This window comes from Sander lucioperca, chromosome 19 (assembly GCF_008315115.2).
Source record: "Sander lucioperca isolate FBNREF2018 chromosome 19, SLUC_FBN_1.2, whole genome shotgun sequence".
Lineage (NCBI taxonomy): Eukaryota > Metazoa > Chordata > Actinopteri > Perciformes > Percidae > Sander > Sander lucioperca.
The window spans coordinates 13,389,112-13,405,212 of record NC_050191.1 but is presented as its reverse complement, the minus strand read 5'-3'; the positions used below and the strand labels follow the sequence as shown (position 1 = coordinate 13,405,212).

The window sequence follows — 16,101 nt, the reverse complement described above, 5'->3', positions numbered from 1 at the left end:
ATACAGGCAACACAAACACCGCTGCATGTGACGCTAGTTAACACTATACTCGACAGCAGCTAACGTTAGCCTACCGCTAGCTAGTTAACACTATACTCGACAGCAGCTAACGTTAGCCTACCGCTAGCTAGTAGCTGGATTAAACACGGTTACAATGCTGACAGCGGTAACCCACGAACACCGTGGTGGACACCGGTGGTCAGGGAAGCCGTCCGACTGAAGAAGGAGTCTTTCCGGGATATGTTATCCCAGAGGACTCCGGAGGCAGTGGCAAGGTACCGAAGGGCCCGAAGGGCTGCAGCCTCTGCCGTGAAAGAGGCAAAGCAGCGGGTGTGGGAGAAGTTCGGAGAAGACATGGAGAAGGACTTTCGGTCGGCACCAAGGTGCTTCTGGAAAACCGTTCGCCACCTCAGGAAACTGCGGTCAAGCCAGCCGACACTCGGATCTCCGTGGTCAACTCAGCCGACACTAAACTTGTAATGCGCTCTTATTCCGGCACGCGTGGTAAATGCATTCAAACGGCCGAGATCGAGTAGCGAAGTTGGCGAGATGATACACATTGGACTACTTCCGGTTTTCAAAATAAGATGTTAATACAAAGTACATATAAAAACTAGTAATGGATTATATTCAGAAGTAAAATACATGTAACCTGTGTCTGTCCATTATACAAAACAAATGAGTGAATTGTGAAAGGAATGTATAGTTTGAGTTTACAAGAATACAACAATAATTCCAGACTGATTTATTTCAGGGGACACCTCTGACTACACCCATATTTAAAATCAGGCAATTAAACGGTATCAATTTGGGGATTTTTGGAAGCAAAGTCCCATACTTCTGCTGTAAAATGATTCAAAATATGAAACTGGAGGTGCTATAAAAAGACTTTGGTCCATAGTTCCAGGCAATGACTGACATATTTGAGTACAGGGCATCACTTAATACTGTCATACTGAAAATCAAACAATTTTACTGTATAATTTTGGAGATTTCTGGAAGCAAAGTCCCATACTTCTGCTGTAAAATGACTCAAAATATGAATTTGGAGGTGCTATAAAAGGACTTTGGTCCATAGTTCCAGGGAATGACTGACATATTTGAGTACAGGGAATCACTTAATATTGTCATACTGAAAATCAAACAATTTTACTGTATAATTTTGGAGATTTCTGGAAGCAAAGTCCCTTACAGCTGCTGTAAAATGACTAAAAAAATGAAACTGGAGGTGATATAAAAAGACTTTGGTCCATAGTTCCAGGGAATGACTGACATATTTGAGTACAGGGCATCACTTAGTACTGTCATACTGTAAATCAAACATTTTTACTGTATAATTTTGAAGATTTCTGGATGCAAAGTCCCATACTTCTGCTGTAAAATGACTCAAAATATGAATTTGGAGGTGCTATAAAAGGACTTTGGTCCATAGTTCCAGGTAATGACTGACATATTTGAGTACAGGGCATCACTTAATACTGTCATACTGAAAATCAAACAATTTTACTGTATAATTTTGAAGATTTTTGGAAGCAAAGTCCCATACTTCTGCTGTAAAATGACTCAAAATAAATAATAATAATAATAAATCCAAATTCATATTTTGAGTCATTTTACAGCAGAAGTATGGGACTTTGCTTCCAGAAATCTCCAAAATTATACAGTAAAATTGTTTGATTTACAGTATGACAGTATTAAGTGATGCCCTGTACTCAAATATGTCAGTCATTGCCTGGAACTATGGACCAAAGTCCTTTTATAGCACCTCCAAATTCATATTTTGAGTCATTTTACAGCAGAAGTATGGGACTTTGCTTCCAGAAATCTCCAAAATTATACAGTAAAATTGTTTGATTTTCAGTATGACAGTATTAAGTGATGCCTTGTACTCAAATATGTCAGTCATTGCCTGGAACTATGGACCAAAGTCTTTTTATAGCACCTCCAGTTTCATATTTTGAATCATTTTACAGCAGAAGTATGGGACTTTGCTTCCAAAAATCCCCAAATTGATACCGTTTAATTGCCTGATTTTAAATATGGGTGTAGTCAGAGGTGTCCCCTGAAATAAATCAGTCTGGAATTATTGTTGTATTCTTGTAAACTCAAACTATACATTCCTTTCACAATTCACTCATTTGTTTTGTATAATGGACAGACACAGGTTACATGTATTTTACTTCTGGTGAATATAATCCATTACTAGTTTTTATATGTACTTTGTATTAACATCTTATTTTGAAAACCGGAAGTAGTCCAATGTGTATCATCTCGCCAACTTCGCTACTCGATCTCGGCCGTTTGAATGCATTTACCACGCGTGCCGGAATAAGAGCGCATTACAAGTTTAGTGTCGGCTGAGTTGACCACGGAGATCCGAGTGTCGGCTGGCTTGACCGCAGTCTCAGGAGGGGGAAGCGGGGAACCATCCAAGCTGTGTACAGTAAGGATGGGACGCTGTTGACCTCAACTGAGGAGGTAATAGGGCGGTGGAAGGAGCACTTTGAGGAACTCCTAAATCCGACTAATACGCCCTCTATGGTAGAGGCAGAGCTGGAGGATGATGGGGGATTGTCGTCAATTTCCCGGGTGGAAGTTGCTGAGGTAGTTAAACAACTCCACAGTGGCAAAGCCCCAGGGATTGATGAGATCCGTCCAGAAATGCTTAAAGCTCTGGGTGTGGAGGGGTTGTCTTGGTTGACATGCCTCTTCAACATTGCGTGGAAGTCTGGGACGGTGCCTAAGGAGTGGCAGACCGGGGTGGTGGTTCCCCTTTTCAAAAAGAGTGTGAAGTAAGTGTGAAGCGGCTGGGATGAGGATCAGCACCTCTAAATCGGAGGCCATGGTTCTCAGCAGGAAACCGATGGAGTGCCTTCTCCAGGTAGGGAATGAGTCCTTACCCCAAGTGAAGGAGTTCAAGTACCTTGGGGTATTGTTCGCGAGTGAGGGAACAATGGAGCGGGAGATTGGTCGGAGAATCGGCGCAGCGGGTGCGGTATTACATTCAATTTATCGCACCGTTGTGACGAAAAGAGAGCTGAGCCAGAAGGCAAAGCTCTCGATCTACCGGTCAGTTTTCGTTCCTACCCTCACCTATGGTCATGAAGGTTGGGTCATGACCGAAAGAACGAGATCCAGGGTACAAGCGGCCGAAATGGGTTTCCTCAGGAGGGTGGCTGGCGTCTCCCTTAGAGATAGGGTGAGAAGCTCAGTCATCCGTGAGGAGCTCGGAGTAGAGCCGCTGCTCCTTCGCGTCGAAAGGAGCCAGTTGAGGTGGTTCGGGCATCTGGTAAGGATGCCCCCTGGGCGCCTCCCTAGGGAGGTGTTCCAGGCACGTCCAGCTGGGAGGAGGCCTCGGGGAAGACCCAGGACTAGGTGGAGGGATTATATCTCCAACCTGGCCTGGGAACGCCTCGGGATCCCCCAGTCGGAGCTGGTTAATGTGGCTCGGGAAAGGGAAGTTTGGGGTCCCCTGCTGGAGCTGCTACCCCCGCGACCCGAGACCGGATAAGCGGACGAAGATGGATGGATGGATGGACAATGCTGACAGCTAACGCTGAACGGTGTAAAGTTTGACTGTGTTTTACTGTAGAGGACTGTGACTCAACAGCGGGATGTAACAATCTACAGCAGCCGAGCTGCCGTGGGAAAAACAACACAGACGGTGCGTTCAATGAAACTGGTAAACTACAGCTTTGTGGTGCATTTGAAGTTAATGTAAATGTCCTTGGTGGTTGTTTTTGTCGTTCAACAGCAATTTACTAGTGAAATAAGTTATTGTTATACATTATTATTAAATCATTTAATTTGGACCATATGGCCTTAGCAATAAACAAGCCGTTCTTTAATGTCACCGACAGTTGTTTAGTACCCTTTGTTTTCTTTTCTTTTTTTACTTTCTTAAAAAGTATCGGTTCAGGCACCGTTAATTATGTATGCGATTAATTTCGATTAATTAATCACAGAGTCTGTAATTAATTAGATTAATTTTTTTAATCGATTGACAGCCCTAATGCTATGACTTTTTTATGGCATACTATACTATGACTTTTTATGCCTTTTACTATGACTTTTTTAATGACTTTTTAATGACATACTACCCTATGACTTTTTACAATATACTATACTATGACTTTTTTATGACATACTATACTATGACTTTTCTGACATGCTATACTCTGACTTTTTATGACTTTTTATGACATACTATACTATGACTTTTTACGACATACTATACAATGACTTTTTATGACATACTATACTATGACTTTTCTGACATACTACACTATGACCTTTTCATTACATACTATACAGTGACTTTTTATGACTTTTTAATGCTATACTATACTATGAGTTTTTATGACATGTTAATGAAATACTATACTATGACTTTCTTATAACTTTTCTATGACATACTATAGTGTGAGTTTTTATGACATTCTTATGACATACTATACCATAACTGTTTTACAACATTTTATGACATACTATACTATGACTTTTAATGACATACTTTACTATTTCTTTTTATGACTTTTTATGACATACTATACTATGACTTTTTACGACATACTATACAATGACTTTTTATGACATACTATACTATGACTTTTTATGACATACTATACAATGACTTTTTATGACATACTATACTATGACTTTTCTGACATACTACACTATGACCTTTTCTTTACATACTATACAGTGACTTTTTGACTTTTTAATGACATACTATACTATGACGTTTTCATGACATGCTATACTCTGACTTTTTATGACATACTATACTATGACTTTTTATGACATACTATACTATGACTTTTTATGACATACTATACAATGACTTTCTATGACATACTATACAATGACTTTTCTGACATACTATACTATTTATGACATGTTAATGATATACTATACTATGACTTTATTATAACTTTTTTATGACATACTATGATGTGAGTTTTTATGACATTCTTATGACATACTATATGACTTTTTATGACATACTTTTCTATTTCTTTTTTATGACTTTTTCATGACATACTATACTATGACTTTTTGTGACATACTATACTATGACTTCTTAGGACTTTTTATGACTTACTGTACTATGATTTATTATGACTTTTTATGACATACTATACTATGACTTTTTATGACTTTTTTGACTTTCTGTACTATGATTTTATATGACGTTTTTATGACGTGGTATAGTATGACTTTTGATGACCTTTTATGACATACTATACTATGACTTTTTACGACACACTATACTATGACTTTTTATGACATACTATACTATGACTTTTTATGACATTTTAATGATATACTATACTATGACTTTTTAAATACATTTTATGACATACTATACTTCTTTTTATGACTTTTATGGCATACTATACTATGACTTTTTTATGACATTATTTGACATACTATACAATGACTTTTTTATGACATACTATACTATGACTTTTTTATGACATACTATACTATGACTTTTTATGACATGTTAATGATATACTATACTATGACTTTTTCACGACATTTTAATGACATACTAAACAATGACTTTTTTTTACTATGCTATGACTTTTTAATGACATACTATACTATGACTTTTTATGCCTTTTACTATGACTTTTTTAATGACTTTTTTGTGACATACTATACAATTACTTTTTATGACATACTATACTATGACTTTTTAAATACATTTTATGACATACTATACTTTGACTTTTTATGACTTTTATGGCATACTATACTATGACTTTTTTATGACATACTATACTATTACTTTTTATGACATACTATACTATGACATATTACTTTTTACTTTATACTATGATTTTTTATTTTTTTTGTGACATACTATACTATGACTTTTTTATGACATAATATACCATCACTTTTTATGACCTTTTATGACATACTATACTATGACTTTTTATGCCTTTTACTATGACTTTTTTAATGACTTTTTTGTGACATACTATACTTTGACTTTTTATGACTTTTATGGCATACTATACTATGACTTTTTTATGACATACTATACCATGACTTTTTACGACTTTTTTATGATATACTATACTACGACTTTTTATGCCTTTTATGACATACTATACAATGTCTTCTTTATGGCATACTATACTATGACTTTTTATGACATACTATACTATGACTTTTTATGACTTTTTATGACGTACTATACTATGACTTTTTTATGACATTTCATGACATACTATGCTATGACTTTTTCATGACATAATATACTATAACTTTTTTACGACATACTATACCGTGACTTTTTATGACATTTTTATGACATACTATGACTTTTTTATGACATTATAATGACATACTATACCATGAGTTTTGTTTCCTATACTATGACTTTTTATGACATACTACACTATGATGTTTTAATGACATTTTTATAATATACTATACTTTGACTTTTTAGGACTTTTATGACATACTATACTATGACTTTTTTTTAATGACATTTTTGTGACATACTATACTACAACTTTTTATGACATACTATACTATGACTATTAATATGCCTTTTTTTGACTTACTATACAATGATTTTTTATGACTTCTTTATGAAATAGTACACTATGACCTTTTATGACTTTTTTTGACTTACTATACAATGATTTTTTATGACTTTTTATGAAATAGTACACTATGACCTTTTGACTTTTTTTGACATACTATACTATGACTTTTTTTATGACATATTATACTATGACTTTTTTTTATGACATATTATACTATGACTTTGTTATACATACTATACCATGACTTTTTATGACATACTATTCTAGACTTTTTATTACTTTTGTGACATACTATGAGTTTTTTTTATGACTTTTTTGTGACATACTATACTATTACTTTTTATGACTTTTTTATGACTTAATGACATTTTAGACATGAAATGACATACTATACTGCAAATTGTTTATGACACACTATGCCAGGGGTTCTTAAAGTTGTAATGACTGTGTGCCAATTTAGGGAGCCAGCATATGATCAAGGGCCGCACAGGAAAACAAAATATCCTCTCCATCTTTCTTCCACATTAAACTTCCAAGTTGTCCACCGAAATCACTAACTTTAACTAACAGCACTAGCATTGATGACAGAACATAATTCCTGAGCAGAACAGCATATTCTTGTGGTAATTGTCTGTGGGTTTATAACTACAAGTGACCCTTTTATTCCCATTTAGTATTCCCTTGATGAATTGTTAATATTAAAATATTGATTATAGTCGCTTTAACAATCTCAAACATGTTGTCCATGGAATTCAGTTTATTTTAAATTTCCAAAAGAGACAAAAAAATAAATATTGCACACATTTCAACAGATATATAAACACAAATTAATTGTAAACACAGGCAAGTTTAGTGCAAACAATAACTCTGTAATCGGTGAAACACAGAATTACAAACAAAGACTGCAACACAAATGAGGTCAAGCACAGGCAAATTTGAAAGGGAGTAACGGACACTGCAAACAACGCCATCTGATATGGAGATAAAGCCAGAGTTTAGAGAATCAACCCCAGACCCCTTTCACCACTCCACTCAAGTGCACTTTAATCATATTCCCATAAAATTATCTTTACATTATCTGTCATGTTAAAGATAGCAGGGTTTGTGATTTTAAGAGCTAGTCATGCCAACACACATGACCTCTGTGGTCAGTTATCACAATCATGCATGCATATTGACATACAAGTCTACATTTTGGTAGTAGAAAACAGTAATGACATTGAAGTAATTGTTGCTTTAAAAGATGTTTTAACCAGACTTAGTCAAATGATATTTGCAAATAATTGTTTTTTTCTCCTATTCTCTTTTTTGAAATAATTATTTTCAAATATTGTTTGACCCAAGTCTGTCTTTGTTGCTTTGATTGATATGAACATTTTAACATTGCAGTTTAAATAAATCCTGTAGAACGTTTATTAATTATGAATTCATTTTGAATTCATCTTGTTGTCTCATTGTATTTCATTAGGAAAATAGACATCTTTATTTTTGTTTCTTCAGTATTACTCTTGAAGTGTGCAAAGACTGCAAGAGCTATGATAGTTTAAAAAGCAAAGGTAATGCTTTGCTTTAATCCCCCCACTCAGCATTTATAAGCAGTAAAAACATTGAATAAATGTACTTTAAAGCATCTTTAAGTATTTATTAATGCATTTGTCAACAACTATAACTCCTCATTTGGGTACCCATTAGTGGAGGCTGGTGTATAAACATATAATTAATGATAATATATTAAAACACAGGTGTATTATATAATTGTTGACAAATACTGTTATGAATGCTAAAAAGGGGGGTTAGAGCAAAGTGTTAGCAAACATATTTTTCATTTGTTCCCTATTAACATAAATCAACAGCAGGCATTGTAGCAGTAATTGGGAGATCTTATAGCATCACTTGAAATGAATGTCCATGCAATCGTCTGATGACTAACCCAACACTCTGATTTAACTTAATAAATAAATCAAAAGTTGTATAAAGAGTTAATGAACATTATGTAACATTGCTTGAAAAGAATAACAATATTAAGGGTTACACTTTGTGGCAAATGATTGCTTTTTAGTCAGTTCAAGGATGGAGTCGTGATACTGAGCATTAGATTTGTTAGGCTTGCTGCAGATTGGATAGAGGATTAGACAGTTAGTGTTTCTCGTGACTTTGGGGGGGGAAGTAATTTCAGGTGGTTTCTGCCTCTCTCTCTGCAGAGCGAAGGCGGAAGGTGGCGAGCTGTTTATAACGATCAGAATGGATTTGAGAGGAGAAAATAATGAAATTGGACTTCCAAAGTGCCTTCTCCTCCCTTCCTGTGAGTGAGACTTCACATACTGATTCTGGTTTGCACACACAAGCCAGCATCTTCCCTCTGCGTCTCTCCCCTTTACCCATCCATCCATCCATCCAAATATCGTGCTGGCCACCCCCCTCCCTGTCCTCCCAGCAGCCTCTTAGGCCCCCAGCAGCTTCTTGACAAGGTAGCCCGGCATGCTGTAGAGGAAGAGGCCCAGCATGACGAGCAGCAGCAGGGCCAGCACTATCTTGATGATCAGCCACTTGTAGCGGTTGCACACCAGGTAGCGTATGGCTTTCAGCGGGCTCAGGAACCAAAGGAAGGTGGTGTCTGGGCGACTAGAGGAGGGAGGGAGGTTTTAGGAAGAGGAAAGTAAAGGATTTGGTGACAAAGGCATGGCAGTTAGATGGGGGAGTGAAGGGGGAGTGATGTTGGATGGAGAAAGAAGAGATGGAAATGGGATGAAACATGGGAGGAGTAAAAGAGAGAGAGTTGGTTAGATAGTTAGATTTATAAGTTACTACAGCATGCTCACATTTACATTTCTATCAATATAATGTGTCAGAGGACCAAAAGATCACAACATAGGCACAATGAATATGTTGATAAAAATGGATGGATGGATGGATGATTGACCAACAGCTCCAACAACTGATGTTTCTCCAGGGCTCCAGACATGATGTGTGTCTTCATCAACACACAGTAGTACTTTTACATGCAAATTAGAGTCCTATATTTTGGTTTTATTCATATTCAGGATATGATATGGAACATAAGAAACCTAGTTATTCTCATCCTGTATGATTACTACATTATTCAGTTTTTATTGAGGTGCAGTCTTTATCACTATTAGACTTTCACTTATAGTTGTCCTGACCACATAATCCAATATTTATTTCAATTAATTGTAATGTTTTATAACATTTTAACTTACAATGCACATAAATAAAGCAATTGAGATATGACTTACAGTTAAAGATATCTGGATGCCAATGAGGATCTGTTGTTTTGTGGTCTGGACAGGAGTTAGACAGACAGATATATCTGACTTGTATATATGTCTGGTAATAATACAGAAGAGCCAGAAAGCCAAACAAACATGGTTGCCTCTTGTCAGCTAAAGTCAATGTAATTAAACTCATATTTAATGAATATTGTGTTGTGTTATATTGTCAATGCACAGTATTTTTAATCCTCACACGTCCAACTCTGTAATCCTGACAGTGAACGCTTGCCTGAAAACCGCCCAGCGTGTTTCCATACCAAACAGTTGGTCACTTATAAGGTGTGTAATGGCACTTGGTGGCAAAAGACACTGACTTGCACAAAACGGTTGAGAAAGATTCAGCAAAAAAAGAGACTATTCTGTAGCTGAGACCGGAGACAACAGAGGAGAGACAGAAAAGGAGAGAAAACAAAGAAACTGAGATTTGGCGGGACAGGAGAGGAGGAGCTACAGGTAGTACAGGAGAATCCAGGAAGCAAAGGAGTTAAATTTAAATAGAGAAGCAGAGACAGCGAGGAAGGGGCAGAGGCTACCAGCGCGTCAGACCCCCAGCATCTTCTTGACCAGGTAGCCAGGGATTGAGTAGAGGAAGAGGCCCAGCATGAGCAGCAGCAGTATCACTCCCAGCACCTTGAGGATTAGCCAGCGGTAGTTGTGCCAGATGAAGTAACGAATGGACTTCAGAGGGCCCAGAAACCACATAAGACTGGTGTCCGGGCGGCTTTGCGGAAGGAGGTAGAGAGAGGGAGGGGAGAAAAGAAGGAATGCATATGGAGGCAAAAACAGGGAGAAAGGGGGAGTCACACACACAAAGGAGAGGAGGGGAGAGACAGAGGGAGACAGTTGAAGAGATGGTAGGAGGAGAAACAATGGCGAAAGTGTAACAGTGGCCTTTTGACAGCGCAAAAAGCAGAGCTAGGGTCAAACAAGACATAATCACGTTTATCACATACAAAGTCCTGATTGATGGTGATTTGGAACATTTGATTCACTGCTTTTTGCACTGTGAGAATGAATTTTTTGAAGAGTAGATTTAAGGGACAGCCATGTCTGTGTCACACAACCGTTCTCAAATGTTATTAGTGAAACAAATGTTTGTGAGAGTTAGATTCTACATATATTCTGAATAAATAACAATATCTTACTTTGGTTTTTCCAGTGGATCAGGCTCATTTCGTCCCAGTCCTACAGGGCATTTCTCTGCCTCCTCTGCTGTCACCAGATGAAGCTCAGCTTCTACCTTACCCTGCAATGACAACATGTGATATAAGAAAATTCATATAAATCCATCAGCTAGACGCCTTGAGTATACTAATACTCTAGATCTAGGTCCCTGTTCTGTATGTATAGATTAATGCAGTGGTTTCCAATCTTCTTTGGACCCCTCAGATTTATCTCGGAACCCTGGGAGTTCCTGCCACCCAGGTTGGGTACCACTGAATTATTAAAACATACAGTGTTTTCTTGGAAAGGTTTCCATAGAAAGGTCTGCTTTATCCTGCTTTGTAATGAGCGTTTTCTAAGTGTTTTATTTCATACTTTTATATTCTTGCTTTAATGGCTCTTTCTTTACTTAAATTCTTCTTTATACGGTTTTTATTTCAGCTTTAACTCCGTTGGAGGTGGCTTTCTAACTGCTGCTAAAAGATGATGATTTCCTATGTGGTGCCAAACTGCAGTTGTGACTTTGCTCAGTATTTCATGACTGACTCACCGTGAGCTCCATCTCATCATTCTCATCGCGCGCTACAAACGGCCACCAGCCCTTGACTCTCTTTTGTTTGAAGATAGAAATGGTGGGCAGCTCCTGCTCATTTCGGATCATGTCAAGGGAACACTGCTTGGCTGTCTTGGCACCACGAGGGAACCGGTTTAAGTCCAACTCAATAGCACCTGGGAGTGGTGTAAGTCAAAGACAATAAGAATGGTGATACTTTTTTTTTGGTGGTAAATCAGATGGAAAGTTCTGCCATTGTTCCCATCAGTGCTCACCCAGGAAGTCATCGGCAGAGAAGTGGTCGGCATCCCAGACCTGCAGCGTGAGGCGAGGTGGGATCTTATATTCAGTCTCATCCCAGGAGAACATGGACTCTTTCTTAGAGATGACGATCTTCTCCTCAGCCATGAGGTAATCGAAGGGGAAGACGAAGCGCCAGTTAAAGTTGCCCTCACCAGTCAGGGAGTGATAGTGCACATCAGTGTCCTGCTTGTCCTCCTGCTGTCCTTTCAGCCATCTGTGGGAAGAACCGTAGAGATCAGAGTTAGGTTGACCTTAAGGATCATGGTTGGGATATGTGGATAGATTTATTTTTTTTTGATTTTGTCAGACATGCACTTCTAAGGTCTTACAAGTAGGAAATTGCAATTGTCTGTCAGTTACTGAAAATTAATTTGGCTAATTTAAAAAAAAAGAGCATAGGACATGTTAAATGTACCAGTCTGCCAACAAGAGAGATGATGCTAATAGGTCAAAATCAAAACACATAATGTGGCTCCCCAAAAGCAAATCAGATTAATACATCTGTGTGTGAGATAATGTCAAAAATATTGTGGAACCACAGATAAAAAAATCAGATTTGATGTGGGAGATTCACATTTTCAAAGCCATGCATACACAATGCTTGCAAAAATGCCATGAAATTTATCTGATTATTTTCCTTAAAAAGAGTTTGTTTTAGTGTGTGGATGCAGACAGCAGAAGATCAAAGACTATGAGGTGAGTCTGTGCCAGCTGGAGCTATTTCATTTACAGTAGAGTGAGACTGGCTTCATTAGTGAGGAAGAGCATGATGGGAGCTGCACTCTCAGTTCTCAAAACGCAACACTAAAAACATCTCAGTGAATAGTCAAATGTGAGGGAATGTGCTTTGATTTGATAACTGAGATGCTGGCACTGGCATAAATTAGGCTGGGGTTAAGGTGAGAGTTTTTGCTTGGCTACAAAAGACACAATATCACTAAAACAAGCCTGATCTAAACTGAATCATAACTACTGTATCACAACATTGGATCCATCTGAAACAACCCCATCCTTTTATTCTTTACGGTCAATGCAGACAGTTGGGTCAGCCACTAAACTCTGCAGCACTGAATAAAGGTTCTTGATTTCTAAAATACTTTATCATGCTCCAAGTATTTCAGAATCAGAATCAGAATCAGAGGAATCATTTAGGGTTGTTTGAGGATGGCACCCTGTTTGTTTGAGGTAAAAGTAAGTTTGGTTAGGAGATGCAGGAGTGAGGAGGCTCCGTAAAACACTGACAATAATAACTTTAATTCATTAAATTAATAACGGGAGTAAAATATCATAAGACCTTTTTCACTGTAGAAATTTTACATGTAACAGCAAGAAAACCACAAATAAAAAGTGCAATTAAAATCATTAATAATGGCCGCATTTAGGTGTCAGTTCCAAGGAGCTGGTATAAATGTGCATGCTGGGACACTTAATGGATTAAGACATTATTAATGTGAATAAATACACTTGTGCTATTTCTATCATAGATGTATGGTCACATTACACGTCCATCCTGTAAATATTTGCTGTGTCTTCCATATACTATAATGTAGTTCATAGGGAAAATTAATTCAGGCATGCATTCCCTGTTCACATTATTTTTTGAAGTTCAATGTGAGGCAGTTTTATTGGATGTAAAGCTAATGTAACTGCACAAGTCAAAATGTCTGCCATGAAAAAGGTCCAGTATTAGGACCAGTCTGCAACATGACAATGCTATCAAAAACACTGGAGCTCTGTCGTACCCCCATGCATGTTCTTTACTTATATACATGCAAGAGGCTCCGAATACCTTAAAATGAAATTACCAAAATCTCCACGTAAAGTAATTTCAAGGAAGATCTAAAATACAGGACCAAACCACAAACAAAATATAGCAACAAATCCCCCCTCGTTTAAAAGCCCTGCCAACCTTAAAGTTCACTCTTGGCTTTGGGAATAGTAGTTTGACAAAAAAACAAAAACAATAATAATACAAAAAACAGTAGATTAACTAAATAAAAAATAAATTAGTAGTTTAACAAAATAAAATATAAAATAGTAGTTTAATATAATACAATAAAATATTAGGTTGACAAAAAAGAAAATAGTAGTTTAACAAAAACATTCTGGTTTAGCAAAAAGAAAAAAATAAAATAAAATAGTATTTTAACAAAAGAAAATAGTAGTTTGACAAAAAAAGAAAACGGCAGTAATGATGATGTAGATGTTCAAAATATCTATTCCTCTAAGCAACTTTATGTCTGTGTTAGCTCAGAGATTTCTGCGTTTCCAAAGACATGAATGAACTTCAAATATCAGCATATCTGTGGATTGTTTTGGCATTTATATGACTATATGATTATGATTGTACTCAACAAGTTGTTTATGTGGTTTGGTCCTGACAAAACTCATTTTTCATTTGGCAAAGGTTTTCAGCGTGCTATTTGGAGACTGTAAGACAAGCGAGGTTACGTGCTAGATGGAGAGTTGACAGACAGGAAGTGGGAAAGGGAAGAAAGAAACTCCAGGGCTTCAGGAGGGAGGAAGGGAGGTAGTTGTACGAGCCATGCGGTGGAATCGTGTGTTTACCCCCTGACATAGATGTCAGACATCTTCTCTCCTGTCATGAAAGCATCGTCCTCTAGAATTACGTCATCAGTGTTCCAAATAACAACACGAAGCTCAAAGCTAGACAGCAGCAGAGCATTGACCGGAGGAGAGAGAGAGAGGACGACAGACAGACAGACACACCACAAACACAAAAACGCACACAGAAAAAATGGAAAAAAAAAATAAAAATGGTTAACTGCAAAAAAAAAAACAAACCCACACACAGCTCACACCCACAGGACGAGGCTTGGTCGCCGCGTCCCGCTGTACCTACCCCCTGACAAATATGTCACTGGACTTTTCCCCAGTGAAGTAATCATCGTCCTCCAGTATTACTTCGTCTGTATTCCAAATAATCACCCTGAGCTCATATCTGGTAAGGGGGGGAGGAAGGAACACACAGTTGGACTTACATTTGTCAGTAAATGGAGAGCTAACTAGTCAAACAGACTCACCATAATTTAACCTGGGGATAAAGCAACGTATTCTGTTGGAAAAACTGACGAATTTTAGACACTTAAAATGCAATTAACAAATATATTTCCCAATAAATCAGCATTGGATTCAGATCAACGGAATCAGAAAACATCATACTCATAGTGATGTTTTTCTTATTTGCTCCAGCTTGGGCCTACCTCTTTGGTTTACGTGGTGATATGTCTATCGCAGGTCCAGGAGCAGGCATGTCCATAGGAAACATATCCACCCACATCTCAATACGGCCCTTTGAACGTACAGAGAAAAATATGCACTTTAACTCTCATTTCTATCTGTTTCATGACTCCAGACGAGCGTGGCTCTTTTCTACCTGTTCAATGCCGGGTTTGTCGGGGTTCAGCAGGGGCCTGGTCTCCACGTGTTCAGGGACGAGCTTCCAGCCCACCCTCGGGATCTCCTCCCAGTGGTTCAGCACTGTCAGAGCCAAATGCTCCTCAGTCTGCTTCTTCAGACCTGGGATATCGACACAAACACAAGAAGATAAAGAGGGAAAGGGAAGGCAAAATACTTGAATTGGAAACAAGCCAATTCAGACATTTATAGCCTAATCTTAATGTAGACAAATGCGACCGTTTCTAAGATTATTGGCAACATCTGATGACATTGTTTATAGGATCAACACAGCCTCAGTAGAAGACCAAATGTAGTCAGAAATTCTGTGGAAAAAGCAAAAGCTTACTGTGAAGTTATACTCTTTTCTACTCTACCTTGATTATTGAGCATTAAGCTGGATCTGTTTGATTATGTAAGGGAGGAACAGGCACAGGGTGGGTGAAAATTCAACAATCTCTTTGTACTCATAACTTGGAAAAGCACTGATTCTACTTTTAAATCATAGACTACTAATCACTTGTATATGGTATTACACTGGTATCACATTTATTATGATGGTTAATCCTATGTAGTACTTTCATATTATCTCACAGTTTTAGGAGAAACATGCAGCCATACCATTTTCATCCTCGATCTCTGTAGGTCCCTGGAAAATTCGATTGGCCACCTTGACTTTGCCTCCCGGCCCATAATGAGGTCCATCGATCTTGCCGTCTTTACAGAGCTTGGCCAGGATCTGACTGGGCTTCATAGGGTCCCGCCAAACATTGTATCCATGGCTGACATCAATAGATAACAAAGA

At 37.6% G+C, this 16,101-nt stretch overlaps 1 protein-coding gene across 14 annotated transcripts in view; it reads right to left on the bottom strand.

Annotated features, from left to right (window-relative positions):
- Window positions 1-16,101, bottom strand: part of otofa (otoferlin a) — an 88,852-nt gene that overhangs the window by 1,282 nt on the left and 71,469 nt on the right. For 6 of the 14 annotated variants that reach the window (XM_035995387.1, XM_035995386.1, XM_035995382.1 and 3 more), the window contains 7 exons: window positions 15,918-16,078; window positions 15,277-15,419; window positions 15,104-15,192; window positions 14,448-14,546; window positions 11,852-12,093; window positions 11,574-11,752; window positions 11,005-11,105 (listed from right to left, as the gene is read on the bottom strand). In XM_035995387.1, coding sequence (XP_035851280.1) covers window positions 11,005-11,105; window positions 11,574-11,752; window positions 11,852-12,093; window positions 14,448-14,546; window positions 15,104-15,192; window positions 15,277-15,419; window positions 15,918-16,078 — 1,014 coding nt within the window. Of the gene's footprint in view, window positions 1-7,311; window positions 9,192-10,392; window positions 10,581-11,004; window positions 11,106-11,573; window positions 11,753-11,851; window positions 12,094-14,447; window positions 14,547-14,742; window positions 14,842-15,103; window positions 15,193-15,276; window positions 15,420-15,917; window positions 16,079-16,101 lie in introns of those variants that run through there. The other 8 variants (XM_031322125.2, XM_031322126.2, XM_031322115.2 and 5 more) reach the window with 5 other exon arrangements.